The 16,837-nt window shown below is 37.3% G+C and overlaps 1 protein-coding gene and 1 pseudogene across 1 annotated transcript in view; both read left to right on the forward strand.

Moving 5' to 3' along the window:
* Positions 1-1,455, forward strand: part of LOC107589475 (beta-1,3-glucosyltransferase-like) — a 28,943-nt pseudogene extending 27,488 nt beyond the window's left edge.
* An 80-nt stretch (positions 1,456-1,535) lies between these two features.
* rxfp2a (relaxin family peptide receptor 2a) overlaps positions 1,536-16,837 on the forward strand; it is a 49,074-nt gene continuing 33,772 nt past the window's right edge. Inside the window, exons 1-5 of the mRNA XM_016277936.1 lie at positions 1,536-1,623; positions 11,304-11,450; positions 12,007-12,084; positions 14,292-14,397; positions 15,352-15,423. Of these exons, the coding sequence (XP_016133422.1) occupies positions 1,536-1,623; positions 11,304-11,450; positions 12,007-12,084; positions 14,292-14,397; positions 15,352-15,423 (491 nt within the window). The remainder of the gene's footprint in view (positions 1,624-11,303; positions 11,451-12,006; positions 12,085-14,291; positions 14,398-15,351; positions 15,424-16,837) is intronic.

Raw genomic sequence — 16,837 nt, forward strand, 5'->3', positions numbered from 1 at the left:
TTGGCAGCTAAATGCCAAAGGAACTGTATAAAATGTGCTCTATGCAGTTTCTGGACCCACCAAGTCTACACTCAGGGTTAACAACATTCATTTGGAACCTTTGTGACTCTGACTGAGAATATTCACACACTGACACAAACACAGTGTTTTTTTGTTAGACCTACATGTTCTTTACACAGGTACACTGGAGCTGAGTGTTCATTAAGCATAAATTCCATTAAGGACGTTTGTTCTAGTAGACTCAGTTACACATACACACTCCGGAGTCAAACAGAAAGTAAATTTGAGCTGTGGTCAGTCACAGAAAACGAGACATTGTCTAGTATTGCTCTTTTAGATTGTTTCATTAAACCTGTATTTGAAGCATATTGCATGTTGTTGCTGCTGCTGTTTTCGCTTCTTTTGTCTAATTGTTACAACTTGCCCCAGCACGTGTTACAACCTACCCTGGCAATGGGGTAGATTGTAACCGGCTCCTTCCATTTTCATGTTTTGCCAAACGTTTCTAATTTAAGAAGCTGGATGTACTGCGACGACGACAGAGAGTATGGATTTTCTGACAGAGCACAATTGTTACCCAGTGGTAACTAAAATATATTATTTTTTAAAATAAAAATATATTATATTTAAAAATTACCATAGCATCAGTTAGCTAGCCAGTTAGCATCAGCTAACAATATTTTCAAATAGGCTATTATAATTTTTCAATTCCTAGTTATTTTAAGCTTAAAACTGCCTGTAGGCCTACTCTGATTTAGCTGTAAATGTATAAAGCAAATTGCTTTGTCAGACTGGGGGCATTTTACCCCATCCATGGAGCATAGCTATCACCCACCTGGGGCTAAACGCCTTGGTACTTTTGTTAAAAATCTAATAACATGAAAACTCTGGACATCATAATTGGTTTATAATTTAGGTCATTGTCACTAAAACTATGATAATTATTCTGGATACTTTTGTTTTCACAGAAAAAAACAACAATAATTTATTAAAGGGTTTCCCCCCACTATACCCTCTTTCTTCCTCATAACACAAATTCACTAAATATGAACTAAATAACACAAAACACTCATAACTGATGGACATGAGGGATGGTAAAAATAAGATTTTTTAAATGTTAGGTATTCTGGTAATGCCTCCACAAATTAGTGCGGATAACTTTTTGCGGATGTGGTGTGTCTCCAAAAACTCATGTTCTCATCTCATCTCTTATTACTGATCACAGGAATTGGCGTTCTCACGAAATAGTCAAATGAAAACAACGACCTCTAGCTTTACTACGTAGGCTACGTTATAATCCCTCACTACGCGTCAGTGACGAAGTTGTCAATGAAGGATGTGGAGCTCAGCTTCAGCAGAGGTTCATCAGTCTTCTCAGTCCGCAGGAGCGCCGTTAACGCTGCGGGTGACACAAACTGGACCAACCGAGCGATGCTCTACCGTTCACCCTCATGAAAGCGACAAACGCGCATCTTCCTTTGGAAACAGTGTGATTTGGGAATAGACTGTCCCGTAGAATCGCTTGAAGCTTCAGAATGAAATCCTTCAAATATCCTTCAAATACTCTCCTAGATTTAACCGTCATTTTTCTTTTCATTGAAAACTCCAGGATGGAGACCGAAGGTAAGATCTTTGCTGGAACTTCATTACCGGTTGCGTTTAGATGTGAAGTGTAAAATTCAAGCGGTGATTTTCCTACAAACTTTTACTCACTCATCCCTCGGATCTGCTAGCCTCGTGAAATACTAGTAGTCATTATGTTAATGTACTGTTCTGATGATTTACTCGAAGTGGATATGAGTTGAATTGCTAAATGAATTCATTTAATAAATAATGAAATCTCACGCTGCACTAGATCTAACTGTTATAGGCTACATAAGAATGCTGGGTTATTTCAACCCAACTTTGGGTCATATTTGGACTAACCCAACTTTTGGGTTAAAAATTTAATGTAAAAATTAAACCCAACGGTTGGGTTAGTCCATATTTGACCCAAAGTTGGGTTGAAACAACCCAGCATTTTTTAGAGTGTAATTACACCGCCAATGTTCACGAAAAAAACAGTTTCACTATGTTTTACTAGCCTGAGAAGAATAACACTCGTGTCAGACCTCTGAGGAACTTTTGACCCTTCTCGCAGTACACTCTGTTCTTTGGCATGACAATATTTTACTTGTTTAACTACACGCGTACTTTGACTTGAAGAACGTCTATCAGATAAAACAAAATATGGCACAGTGAGGGATGGTGGCTTTATCGATGCGTATCTGCACACTTTTGGTTTGGCTATAGGTTCTATCTTAACGCAGTTGGTTGGTCACTCAGGTGCTTCATTCCGCACAAAGACATTGAATTTCGTCTCACGGCAAGTGCGCACTGCGGTTCCAAGCACAGGATGTCAACCAGACACACTACAGGTTTTGAAAGTTTCATTCTTATCAACCCAAGAAGTAAAGAAAAAATAAACAGTGGACATCTGTGAGCATGTATTTTAAGTGGACGTGACAAGAATTAATAAAAAGCAAAAGGGCCAGCCAGTGCTTGCAGAGCTGTGCGTTACTGGTGTAGTTTCAGTTTTGTGTAAATTACATTTATTTTCAGAGTCTTAGTAACTTACTTTATTTAGCCTAGAATTTATTACATTTAATTGTAATATTTTATTTAGGCTAGATGTGTTTTTTCCCATTTCCATTTTAGTTCTGTATAGTTCAATAAATCTTTTAGTTTTGTAGTTTAAGAACCCAAGAGTTTTCATCTGTTAGGATGGTATGTTTGTTGAATCCCATTTCTGCTATTATTATATCCTCATGTTCTTTTGAAATTTACTTTACTGTCTTAATGCTCATATGTATATGAATGAATTTTTATCCCTCCATTATGTCATGAAATATGCAAAGTCATTTCAGAAATGTGACTGCTATTCAATATAATATTGTGTTTGTAGTAGGGTGAATAATTGGCTAGAGTGAAATACTGCAGTGAAATTTTGCAATCGAAAATTAAATGCATTTATTCATTATTAAGACATAATAAAAACAAACAAGTAGAGTTAAATAAGCTACGGGCTGTTAGAAAGAGGTGAATTAAGCTGGGACAGGCAAACAATGCAGAGGGATCTTATCAGAGGCTTTATTCAGAAGAAGAATATGTCATTCCAAAGCAATATAAAAGTCCGGTAGATGCCTTGTTTTATTTAACAAGGATGAAAATTAGGGATGCAGTCTATGTAATGAGCTTTTTTTATGAATCAGAATGAATTTCAGGATGAATTATTCGTAAAACATCTTACACTATGTAAATTGTCACAATGCAGTTTAGTGGGGCAATTTACAAATATACAAATGGATTTATGAATGATTTACAAAGAAATTCAAGCTGATGGTTGTGCCTGGTTGTCAGACGTTTGGCCTACAGAACATAGAAAATACTTTGACAATTTGACAATACGCATGTGCAATTCATTGTACATCAGTCTCTCATGCCCTTATTTAATTGGTGTTAAATATGGCATCTACCCTGACTAAGGTTATGTGGTTCTCTGGAGATCAAAAGCCTTCTCAATGATAATTTACAGGTTCTTTGGATCAGCATATTTGTTTCTGGGTTCTTTAAAGGGGTCATGTGATGCTTTTTTAAAGATCATTATTTTGTGTATTTGGTGTAATAGAATATGTTGACATGCTTTAATGTTCAAAAAACACATTATTTTTCAAATACTGTACATTATTGTAGGTCCTCTATGCCCCGCCTCTCTCAAACGCTTCGTTTTCTACAAAGTCCTTCCTTCTGACAAGCGCAGTCTGCTCTGATTGGCCAGCTGACCCAGTGCATTGTGATTGGCTGAACACCGCAAGCACTCGTCGGAAATGTAACGCCCCTTACCATAATCGCGAGCTTCATCTTTCAAAATAAATGTAAAGACAGAGCCCGAAAGGGGAACAGAGTCGCATGACAGACACAGTGATGAAGCTGGTATGTGTTTGTGATGTGACCCCCCCCCCTCTCTCGCTCTCTCTCTCTCGCTCTCTCTCTCTTTCTCTCTCTCTCTCTCTCTCTCTCTCGCTCTCTCGCACTCTCTCTTTCTCTCTCTCTCTTTCTCTCTCTCTCTCTCGCTGTCTCTCTCTTTCTCTCTCTCTCTCTCTCGCACTCTCTCTCGCTTTCTCTCTCTCTCTCTCGCTCGCTCGCTCGTGCACACACACACACACGATGCGCAAAACTCCGCATTTGAACCGTCAATAGCAAATACTTAAACTAATAACAAAACAGTAGCTGATTCAGAAGCGCCAGATTGTCATAGCAAAGTCAGAATTACCTCCTCTCCTAGGTTCACGAAACGGTCGTCCATAAAATGCATTGCTGTTCTGTTGTAAGTGATCTTAAAGATTCCTAAATGCATCTACTTTCGGAAGGCCAAATAAAGTGCTTTTGCTTTTGCCTAGAAACACACACCGTCTCCCTGACATGGCTGCTTCAACACTAACTGCGGTTACTGAAACCACGCCTACTTTCTTTGCGTGAACATTTGGGTGGCATTATGCAAATATTTCCACATAGTGAGGTAGATATGTGGGGGCGTGTTAGAACGAGCCGTTTTAGGGGGCCGTGGCAGAGTCTTAATTTTGATAAAGTATATCTCTTTGGTTTTGAGACTTTAGTCTTTGCAACTTCAGGGATCTTATCTATGCACAATCAGCTTGTAACACTCCAAAGAGAAAGCAAATCTTGAAATCGCATCATATGACCCCTTTAAGTGAAAGTTCTAAAAGATCTTTGATGAACTTGTATACAAAGAAGCTAGAAGTACCTTCTATTACGTAAGACTTTTAATAAGTCTCTTTGGATCTAATTTGAACTTTTATTGTGAAGAGTGTCAGGTTTTTGTTCCATGGTCTTGGATTTGTAAGTACCTTTGCTGAAAGGCAAAATATTATATGGTTCACTGGTGTTTGTCTGACACTGCACTTCAAACGGCCAGTGTCAAAGACTGAGCTGTAGACAGCAAACTGACTGCAAATTAAGTAGTACAGGGGTGTCTTTAATTAGTTGTTCATTATGTACATGAAAGCTCATTTATGACTGTCAGCTTCAATGGTTCTCTTCCCACAGGCCCCTGCTCTATTAAACTCCTGATTATTGGTAGGCTAGGCTAGGCTATACATTGCTCTTGTGTTTTTGATTTAATCTTGAAGTGTACGGGTAATGACTTGGCCCGCTATTATACCATAAACAGATTGTCAGTGTTGTGTGGCCCTCATTTGTATCAAGATTATTTGAGACAGGAGTGTTCATTTCACTGTGGCCAGCTTTAAGAAATGAGCACCTGCCACCATGTGTAGGAACCCAGACTCATTGACTGTGTCTGTGTTGTTATGGCACTGCAGATGGCCATTAATATTGTATTATATTTATACCCCATGATCTATATATAATGTTCTCTATTATAGATAAGTGGTTATACCTCAGTTTTCACTTATATGTCCTAGATTTTGAACTGAGTATTTTGCTTTGGATTTGAAGGCATTTTCAGTATTACAGCTTAAACAGTGAATAAAGACGTAGGACTACTGGTTAGCCAGTTTCTCCTTCTGTTACCCAATAATGGTTGCCTGGCAACATTGCCTTAAAAAGCCTGTTGCCATTGTCATGAGCCTCTTTCCAGATGGTATCGTCACATGTGCGACCCTATGTCTCATGTGAGCCCTCCATAAAGCCATAAACCTAAGTTGTGTGAAACTCGAATGTAAACACGGATCTAAAACATTTCCACGGTTTAAAAAGCCATCGTTCTGGTCTGCATTGCCATTTGTTTCACTTGGTTTCTTTATCTGTGTCAGATTGTTATATATGTGCTCTCTTCTTTTTCTCTTTTATTTTGGGTCTATGCATTTTTTGAATTAGTTTCTGTAACATTATCTTTTGTGCATAGCCTCCAGTAGTGTGCATAAATTACTGATATGTTCTTTTTCATGCAAGAGCTGTCAAATTATTTAAGAACACGATCAAGCTAAATGCAAATACACTTAAATGAATTACAAACACTTGCATATGTCGACATTTATAAAGTCCTCAACAATAATTCCCTGACATTACATTACCGTAGTACAAAATACAAAAAAAAATGTTTTGATACTAATGCATATCTGTAGATACTATAGATGTAGATGAAAAATTCTGTCAGATAATAATTGTTTTTCTCTTTTTATAATATTTTAAACCTCACTAAATTGTTTCACCATGTGATATGAAGGAATAACATTATTCTAATCTATAGCAATAAGGTACGAGAGGCCATGCTGTATTGTAAATAAATCACTGTTCTCATCCACTGTGCCATTTATTTTTTAACATCATATGTGCTATTTTCTCACACACGCATATCTCTGAGCGTGAGAAAACATCTGTTTTCCAGCTTTCAGCATGAGAAAATGTCTTTTTTCCGGCTTTTAGTTGAAAACCGACTGATTCACAGCACAGCTTACAGAGTTTGCAAGCGTCATTACAGTGTAGATTGATGGACATACAGTACCATACCTGAAACAGAAAACTAATCAATACAATAATATTTCCGTCGCACTTCGGAAACTGTGGGCTTCCACACAGACATGCACACACATCAACGGATGTCCAGCATGGCCTCAAAAGGAAAGGTTAATGACACAACATGGGTTTGGTCATAATTCATTACAGTTCATTTTGCTGAAATACATAATGGAACAGATTTGACGCTATATAATTGTTGGGTGAAGTGGTCAAAGCCGTGTTTATATATGTGTGTGTGGGTGTGTGAACATGAAGCTTTTCAAATAAATGAGTCTTTCACAGGTGTCTTATCTAAGATTGTTTGTTTCAGTCATATCATTCATAACGCAGGTGCCTGTGCTGTATGTAATTCAGTTTCTCACATTACACAAATTGAAGAGGAGAAACGATCACTCTGGGCTATTGGATTCATTGAACCAAGAGATCAGTTACGTTGGTCCATAGAGATCAGTGGCTAATATATAAAATATATTAATATGAACAGGAAATTTGAACAATGCCGTTATTTAGAGCACTAATATTTGCAGAAATTAAAATGGTGATGATACACAGTACATTTACAATCCCTTTGCGGCAGTTTTACTGTGGCAGTTCAAAAACTGTGATGAATAGGAAGTACTCTGCTCCCTCTTAACCAAAGACATCTCTTATCTTCAGGGAGACGTAAAATGTGCATCTGGGTTTTACAGTGCAAATAATTGCATTTCCAGACTAAGAATGTGTCTTTTTCTTTGTAGCATAAAAAAGGCTCCTGCGATAAAGATCCATGCCACAAACGTAGAAATCCAACAGATGAAATGTGTCGGAAACATAAAGTCATCTCCTGTGGATTCTTTTGGCTCTCATTACACCTTTAAAAACTATTTTGTTCTCTTGATTTGAAGGACCAGACTTTCTTTTGCGTGATCCCAACTTTAAACATGTTCAGAGACACCATGAAACAGATCATTGCTGGAAGGCATGCTAACGAGATCATGAAAACCAGATTTGCAGGCCTCATTGGGCCACCTGGTCCAGTTACTGGGATTACAGCCAGGAGAGAGAGATAAATGAGAAGGTGACAAGTTTGTGGCTCAGCTCAATCCCTTGATTCCCATCTGGAAAACTAAATGCAATTTTAGGGGACAGTTCATCCCAAACTAAGCATTCTGTCATTATTTACTCACCCCCATGCTGTTTCAAACATTTATGCTTATTTTTTTACATGGAACACAAAATACTTTTTTTTCCATACAGGGACTCTCCAAAATGGACAAAAAAGAAACAAAAAAGGCCCGTAACAGTAATCCATACTCCTAATCATGCTTTTTTCCAACCCTTCTAATTCTGTGAGAAATGGGCAGAAATTTTTATTCATTCACTTTTTATCTTTACCTTGCGGCACTCACAAATAAAAAATTATTTGTGTTGGATTGGAATTGCTCAATTTTCGATATGTTATTTCAAAAGACTTGGGTTTTCTCTGGAAGATAGAAAGGCATGTATAGCCCTAACTAGGCATAGCATGGCAACACCTTTTCTGCTGATGGTCAGAATGACCTGACTGAAAGTCTACTTGCATTTCCATTCTCTCACTTGTTTAGAGACAAAATGCACATTTCTCATGTTGAATGCAGATTTCTGATTCATCTCAAAATCACATAGCTTTAATGATTAATTAATACCTGCTCCAATACAGTTTTTGATTAGTAGTCAAAGTCTGTTTCCTGACAACACTTAGAAATATCTGAACAGCACCACTGTGTTTTTTCGAAGGTGGTCAGTGCTGAGCCATTCATCACACCGTATGAAGCATGTGTATTTAAAATACCATGACCTTTCATGATTTGAGTATCTGTTTACCTATGCATTTATTTTTTAATGTTCACAGGAACACTGAATACATTTTGAAAATGACTTCAGAAGGACATTCCACACCAGTGGCAACCATTAAGTTTACAGCCAGGCAATGAATTTTTTTTTATTGCCACTGATCAGGAAGATGTATTTATTTATTTATTTTTCTCTTTAGGTTCCTTGGATGCATGCTGCTTGGATACCATTTAGCCAGCCAGTTGGTCGTACTCATTTAATATTATTGTTCTGGACTTGGCTCTTACATGAATTTGCATTGGTGTCAAAAAAACAAGCTAATTTGTTTGTTTGAATATGTCACTTCGAGTGCTGATGTACCCTGATAGCCACATACAGATTTAATAGGAATTTTGGCCAAGGAAGGGCAAAACTAGCTATTTGAAGTCACAGACTTAAAGGTGCAGTAGGAGATCTTGGAAAATGCTAACTTTAGCCCGATAGCACTGAACGCGAATGTCCCACCCTCCCTGCAATTGCCGTCCAAAGCCACGCCCCCTGAACGCATTTACGCTCACAGACCAGAGACAACATTACTACAATAGGCTACATCAGCGGTTCCCAATTCCAGCCCATGTTCCGAAGTGAAGTAAACTTAAACGGATTTCCCCCGCTCAGGGAGTAGGGAGCGATGAACACTGTGTAGGGATCATATCGATCGGAACACAGTTCATGCACGTAGCTCACTTCTAACGAGCTGGCGCGAGGACTGGATTAACCGCTGGGCTACATCATGTGTCATTCACCAGTGAGAAATCTTTAAAAGTACTACAATACCAGGAAGGAAGATCGGGTTGTTGATGTTTGCCTGCCATCTTCGCTCTGTCTGCACAGCGTGCGTGAACGCGCTGATGACATATCCTGTCTGCGCGAACCCGGTGCGCAGAGGTATGCTAATGCATGCATTGACAGGCAGGTAGGAAAGCATATTAAAACGCTCGGACCGAACTGGATAACTGGATGTGACCTCTCTCTTGTTCTGTGTTTTGTATTCAGTCCTGCTCCTGGAGAGCTACCATCCTGCAGATTTCAGCTCCAACCCCAATCAAACACACATAAACCAGCTAATCAAGTTGTACAGGATTACTTGAAAATTACAGGCAGGTGTGTTGGAGCAGGGATGGAACTGAAGTTTGTGGGATGGTAGCACTCCAGCAGGTTGGAGATCCCTGCCCTGTTTGGTCAGCACTTTAATTTTTTTTGATCATGCACACTCATTTTTATGCTGTGCACACTTCAACATTTGGTTTCTGTGGCATTTTTGTAGTGAATTGTGTTTGTCTACTGTTATCTAATTGTTTTGCTGGCTGACATATGTGGGTTTTTTGAAATTGTAAAAATAACTTGTGATAGTCTTGTTAGCATCAGCAAGAATGGGTAGAAAATTACAAACCATTGAGTAATGTTTTGCCCTCTATGTCATCATTTTTCAGCATATGTACTCATGAATTTATGACTTTCTTGGAGCTTCCTGTATAATTTTCAGGTATTATTGCAAATTGTCTTAGTAAAGAAAGTATAAATATATAGTATATGTAAATATATTGGCAAATGAAAATCAGAACTACTGGCTTGATAAGGCTGGCAGACAGAAATTGTTACTGTTGAGCCAGTGCTAAAAATATTGTTCCATGCAGAGTTGTTTTTCTTTACCAGGACTAATGTTACTAATGTTCCTGATCTGAGGTTGCATGATGATAACTTGAAGGAGTTTTTGTGCTTGAAGCTTTTTTCTTTTATTACGTGATGTGTGAAAGCCTGTGCTCTAAGTATTTTCTAAAGTCTCACAAATAATTCAATTAAAAAACAAAACCAGTTTCTAGGAGCAGTAAACATCTGGTTCAAGTAGGGAACCCAGTTAGTTCAAACATTTATTTATTTGTTCCAAAAAGAGTGGATATAGCTGCATTATTAACTCTCGTTACATTTTTAACGCATATGAAAGTGTTCCATAATGTGTTTAATAAAAAATTAAATAAATCTCCTACCCATATATGGTATGGAAGAGACCATATATTTTAGTTATATAGCTGTTAGTCTTATACAGAAGCTGTATACACTACAAGCTGTAACTAGCACTGGTTGTTGTATACACCAATAATGCACAACATATTTATTCTAAGCTGCATATGCTCTGACAATCATGTCATTCACTAGCTCCCAATGTGACACAGACAATGTGACAAATATCCCTTAGACATAACAGCGTATTTCTTGTATACAAGGCTGTCAGAGACAAGGCCATGTTTCATTGTCATAAAGCTATGCATTGGGACAGCCACCCACCCTCGCAATTGATCACAAATCCAATTTGTGATGAGTGTTAGTGAGAGCCGATAAGAAAGATCACCAACGAGAGTATTTATTATGCAAAATGAAGCTGTAAGTTATTTTTTTATTGCGAAAGAGCCTTTGTACAGAACGTTTTGTTTGTGTACTCTGGCCTCTCTTTGTCACGTCAAATGGAAAGAAGAATAATTGCCTGCCGTAGGGAGCCCCATCTTCATAGACGTCATATTTTCCAATTACAAAATATAGTATTGTTGTCACACGCTGTGTGTGAGCCCTTTTCATGTCGTTGTATTTACTGCATCTAGAGCCGTCAACGTACATGCTTAAGATGATCAAATAAATATGCTTAGCAACTTTCAAAAGGGAGAAGAATACACTTTTTTGTTGACATTGAAGGGCAAACTCGATCAAACTCTGCTGTATTTTGGTGCGCATTTGTCTGTTGGCTAATGCCTTCCATCTAACACTGCTGGAGGGCTTCCAGTCATCTACTTTGCACTGACAGAAGCACAAATTACTGCAGTGATTGAAAGAGCTTTTTACCAATATCCATTTTGTACTGGCAGATGTTGTAACTTTTCTTTCTCTTCCTTCTTTTGCCCTCTTCTTATCACCCCCAGCAGCATCCATGATGGCTGGCAGGGCAGTGACAGAAAGTTGCCCTCTGGGTCAGTTCCCATGTGGAAACATGAGTGTGTGTTTGCCCCAAGTCCTTCAGTGCAATGGCCACAGGGACTGCAAGAACGGAGCAGATGAGGAGCACTGCGGTAAGGCCACATTTATCTGTCTTTTTTACTTTGCTGATAATTGCATAAAATTGGTTACACTTTATTTTAAGGTGTCATTGATACAGAGTAATTAATTATACATTTAAGTACTGTGTAAAATTAATTAAGTACATGTACTTACTATATGGTTAGGGTTAGGATTAGGGTTTGGCTTAGGGTTACTTGCATGTAATTATGCATAATTAATTGTTATTATAATCATATATTATAAACAAAGACACATTAAAATAAAGTGTTACCGAAATTAAATAGATGTACTTAAAGCTGTACTCAATTCTAAAGCCTTTTTGACTTTTAAAATATGTAGAAAATGTAATGTTCAGACTTACAGAACAAAATTTTTATCAACATTGATTCCACTTTGAAATACATTAGTAGGTGATGGTTATTCAACATTGATGTAATACATTTTCCCATGCAGGGAGAAATGACATCTCTTTTAGACCACAAAAGTCATTCATGTCTTTAAAGTGATATTTTAATATTGTTACGGTGCATACTTTCTCATACAAAGACTTTCTTTCGCTTTCTGTAGGGGACAACAGCGGATGGGCGGATATCTTTGACCGCACTATTAAAAAGGCAGAGCCACAGGACCTTCCTAATGACTGCTGTATGTGTCCCGGTCTTGATCCAGTTTCCTTCGGAAAAGATTAGCATGAGTGATGTTATCTTGAGGCTCGTCAAAAAAAAACATGTTCAAAATGCTGCTGCAACTTCCATGTCAGGGCCAGACTTAGATTTTTTGCTTCTCTAAAGCCCTAAACACATTGCATGGTTTTCCGCTGTCCCAGACAAAAGATTGACATCGTGAAACAATCGTGGCGATTTCTTTGATCGTGGCTCCTAATCGGTGCTCTTATATCGTACAGTGAGAGAGGTTCAAAGATGGCCGTTGTCACGGTCTTGCAACCAAAGAATGCCTACGATACAGAATGATCATCGCACAGTGTGTTTGCTGGTACGATCCACGTTTACTGACCAACCAATAAAAATGCGTTATGAAATCAACGCGACATGGCGCTAAAACATAAAACTGCTTACCTCTAGCTCTTATCCCTTCCCCTTTCGCCGTTTCCACTTTTTTTCAGCACACATAAAATACAATGCTAAAGTGTGATTTATCATGCTCTTTTTGTTTACCACTAACGCATGCTGATGATGTTTTTTCTTCTGTAGTAATGTGCGTGGTAGCGTACGAGTGAATAGGTGTCATCATCGTACAGTCTACACACGTCATAGCCAAGTTTAAGATCCATGTCTCACAGTGTGACATTGTCACAAATCAAGGCCAGACACAACGGGTAAGTGAAAGACAGGATGGTTTATTGATACAGGATGTGGAGGAGTGGAACGGGTTAGGTTAAGGCAGGTGAGTGTCAACAGAGTGAATGATTCCAGGGTCCTTATCAGAGTTCTGAGGGTGACTGTCTGATGCCGGTTTCATGGGAGATCGTGGAACAGCTTCCAAGGAGTCGTTGGAGGATCGCAGGAGAACCAGAAGGTAAGTCCTTCTAGGAGAATATCGTATAGGGAGTCCAGAACAGTCTATAGGAGTGAATGGTGGACCGGACTGTGAGTAACTGTGCTGTGTGTGTATTTGTAGTGTGTCTTGATTGGTGACAGCAGGTGCGGGTGATCAGTACTCAGGTGACTGTGATGAATCCCTGACAGACATACAGTGATTTTATAGGATTGCTAAAATCGTGCAGTGTGTTTTGGGCTTAAGAGTTTATTGGATACATTTATAGCCTTAGGCTTTAGTAGTCTACAGGACGCTTTTGAAGTCAGAAATCCTATTGGCTGCTTTTTACTGTAGTGTGTTGTAAATCTGCATGAGTTTTATGATTTTGTAGAAACACATGGTTGGAAATTTATTAGCTTTCAAAGTCCCTTGGCCTTGAAATTTTTGTACTTACTGGGATCTTAATACTGACTTGATAATTTACATTTATTCATTTAGCAGATGCTTTTATCCAAAGCAGCTGACAAATGAGGAATACTATATTAACTTTTATAAACATTTATGTACTTGGATTATGAATATTAATTAGGTGACACTTGCTCTGTAATTGTACTGTAAACTGATTTGCTGAAAGGCACATAAGCAGGCATGAACTATAGTAGAATTATTGCTTACTGCTGCTGCATTTGCTGACAGCACTGGTTAGCATGTTTGATCCTAAAGTTGTCATTTGCCATTAAAGTTGTTATAATAGAAACTGTTATAAAAATAAAAATTAAATTAAACATTATTTTAAATATTACATTATTATTATTTTATTAAAGAACATGAGTACTGTCACTCATACTGTGTAACTAGATCATAATTATATATCATATAATATTTATACATTCCTGGTGAGGGGATTCTTTTCATTTTGACTCCTACAAGAAAAATGGAATTTAATGGAAACAATAGTTGAATTGATACTAATGTCTATATCTTATATATTTAAATATGTTTAGTTAAAAAGGGTAGTATTTAAAAGAGAGTGAGCGGACAGGAAAATTGTTTTTTTCCAAGAACTTTTTTCAGTGCAGGACTAATTTGAACAATGAAAAATTCAGTAATGCAAATCATCTAATATGTTTGTTGGATCAACCTTATTAATCATGTATACATAATAGAAATGCTGCATTGGCAATATATGTGTTCCTGACAGAAATGAACAATAGAAGGCAAACCAAAGGAACAACAATAATGCAATAAATCTTTTTTATTTAGTTAGTTTTTTTTAGCTTTGTGTACTAGATGTAATAATAATGTATTGCTATAATAATTGAATAATTGTATGTGTTTTTATTGATCTTGTACAGTTGTGCAGCAGTACCCGGAAAGCTGTGATTGCATTAAGACCGAGGTGGAATGTGTTGACGTGAACCTGCATGTCGTACCTGTCCTCTCCTCCAATGTGACTTGGTTGTAAGTACATCGAGCTGGGATCCATCTGCAGAGCTTTACTCCTCTGCTCCCACGAGAGGTTATTAATCTGTAGGAGTTCAAATTTGACATCAGTGAGACATAGTGCTTCATCACTGAGCCATAAAGCTTAACGAGATAAAGAGCTTCTTTGCGCTGAACATTTACCAGACATAAGAAAAATTAGGCACACTGCTTGAAAGGTAGGATTTTATTTTGTTTGTTGGTTTTGGTTATGTTTAGATTGTTCGGCATGGGGTATATTTGTGCTTATGATACTTTTGATTTGTTTTGATCTGGACTTTGAAGATCATTTGAGATAAACAGGGCAGAACGTGTATCTATTGATAATTTATGATTTTTGGAATAAGGATTCTGGAGATTATCATTTGGATTCTGGGGATGTTTTTGGGGAAAAAAAGGAATGTTAGATAATTCATATCAGTAGTTTCTAATTTGTATCCAGGAAAACCACATTGTTTCAGCCTTGTGGAATGAAAAGTCTCCTTAAAGAGATCATTCACCCGAAAAAAAAGGCAATTCTGTTCATCATTTACTCTTGAATGATGAATGCTCATATTCTTCAAAAACTGTGATTTTTCGTTTTTTCTTGAACACCAAAGGAGATATTTAAAATGGCCAGGTTTTTCTTTCTTTTCTATGTAGTACTGAAGGTTGAAGCGAGCTCACAAAATCAAAGTAGTCCATGAATCTGAGTCTGGAATGAGTTTTGAAAGATCGAAGTGGAGAGGAGGATTTTCACTAACTAACGACTTACATATTGGTCTGTTCCTCATACATATATATCATATGGCTTTTGCTAATGGAATGGAATATAAAAATAATTGTTTTTTACAACATTATTAGTCAAGTAAAAGATTACAGGATTTTCCTTTCTCGGATAACCTACACCTGTAATGTTGTGTTGTTTGTAATTCGATGCTTTATAATTTACAGGTCTCTGAAGAACAATAGGATCAGGAATTTGGATGATTACATCTTCTCCAAATACACACAACTGCAGAGGCTGTGAGTATCTCTTAATTAAGTGTAAAAGTGCACCATCATAATCAGAATCAGCCATGGATGACAAAGGCAAGTCAGATAATCGGTTCATATTATAGAGAAAGGCTTCAGTGTTTACTGGGATCTGTAGTTAGAAGGGTCTATAAAAGAAACAATAGCATTCCTATTGAATTAGCATCATCTAGGCCTATACTATAAATTTAAGACTGTTGGGCCATTCTATTTGCTTAAAGTCTTCAGCCAATGTTTTTTGAGTCATTCGACAGTTTTCCACTTGCTGTGTGTCGCAAGTTCCTGCTGATGTCTAAATTTATGGAGGCTGTGAAATTTCCAATATCCAATGATCCAAAATATCTCAGCTCTGAGAACTTTAGGTTACGTCTTGAAACCCTGGTTGTCTGAGGGAGACGAGTGCAATATCTCACTCATTTTCTGGCCACCATGCAACCTTTTTTAATAAGACTTTTAGGCCACTGGACAGTACAGCCTCCTGTCTACACAATCTACTGCTCAGACCTTCATTCATAATTCAGTTTGTTCAGATTTGATCTTATGAACAATATTTTATACTGGTGAGGTTTATGCTCTCTAAAATAAGTTTTACTTTCTCATTTTTCTCCAATATTTTTAATGGAAAGCAAGACAAAACTGAAGAAAACTTTTTAAAATCAGTTAAAAAATGAGAGCGTCACAGACTTTCTATTTCATAATGTTTGATTAGTTTTGTTTTGTGTCTATACAGTTAATAATTTTCTCATTCAGATTTTTTTGCCACCTTAGATAACCTCAGATGTAAAAGTGTTCTCCATATGAGTAAAAATGTTGGGTCAGAGGTTGAACACCATTATTGTCAGACTCTGTTCCTAGTTTTGGTTGTGTTTTGTTCTTCTTCTTCTTCTTTGATGTTTTATGGCGGTTGGCAAACCAGCTTTAGGTGCATTTACCACCACCTACTAGGATGGAGTGTGGAGCAATGACGTTAAAGGAAAACAAAAAAAAACTAAAAAATTTTTTTAGTGATTCTTTAAATCCTGTTTATTAACTCTGTATCTTTGATACACTTAAATAATATGTGAAACATTTCTATAGTCACATCTTTATTTAACAATTTCTGAAGTGAGATCTGATTTATTTCTATATGAAATGCTTCTGTAAGTTGTGCTCTTTCGTTGTCATATCCTTTACATTTTATTAAAATATGTTCAACTGTTTCAGGAAGATCACATTTACCACAAAGTCCAGACTCATGTTTTCCTATTATAAATAATGATTGATTAAGTGCAGTGTGTCCAATTCTAAGGCGAGATATTATGCCATCTTCCTTTCTATTCCCCAAAATTCTCCTCTCATTTCCAACTGTTTTTTGAATATTATATAAATGCCGTCCTTTATTCTCACCATCCCATTTACTTTGCCA

Source organism: Sinocyclocheilus grahami, unplaced genomic scaffold, assembly GCF_001515645.1.
Source record: "Sinocyclocheilus grahami isolate Dianchi unplaced genomic scaffold, SAMN03320097.WGS_v1.1 scaffold7.1, whole genome shotgun sequence".
NCBI classification, from domain to species: Eukaryota; Metazoa; Chordata; class Actinopteri; order Cypriniformes; family Cyprinidae; genus Sinocyclocheilus; species Sinocyclocheilus grahami.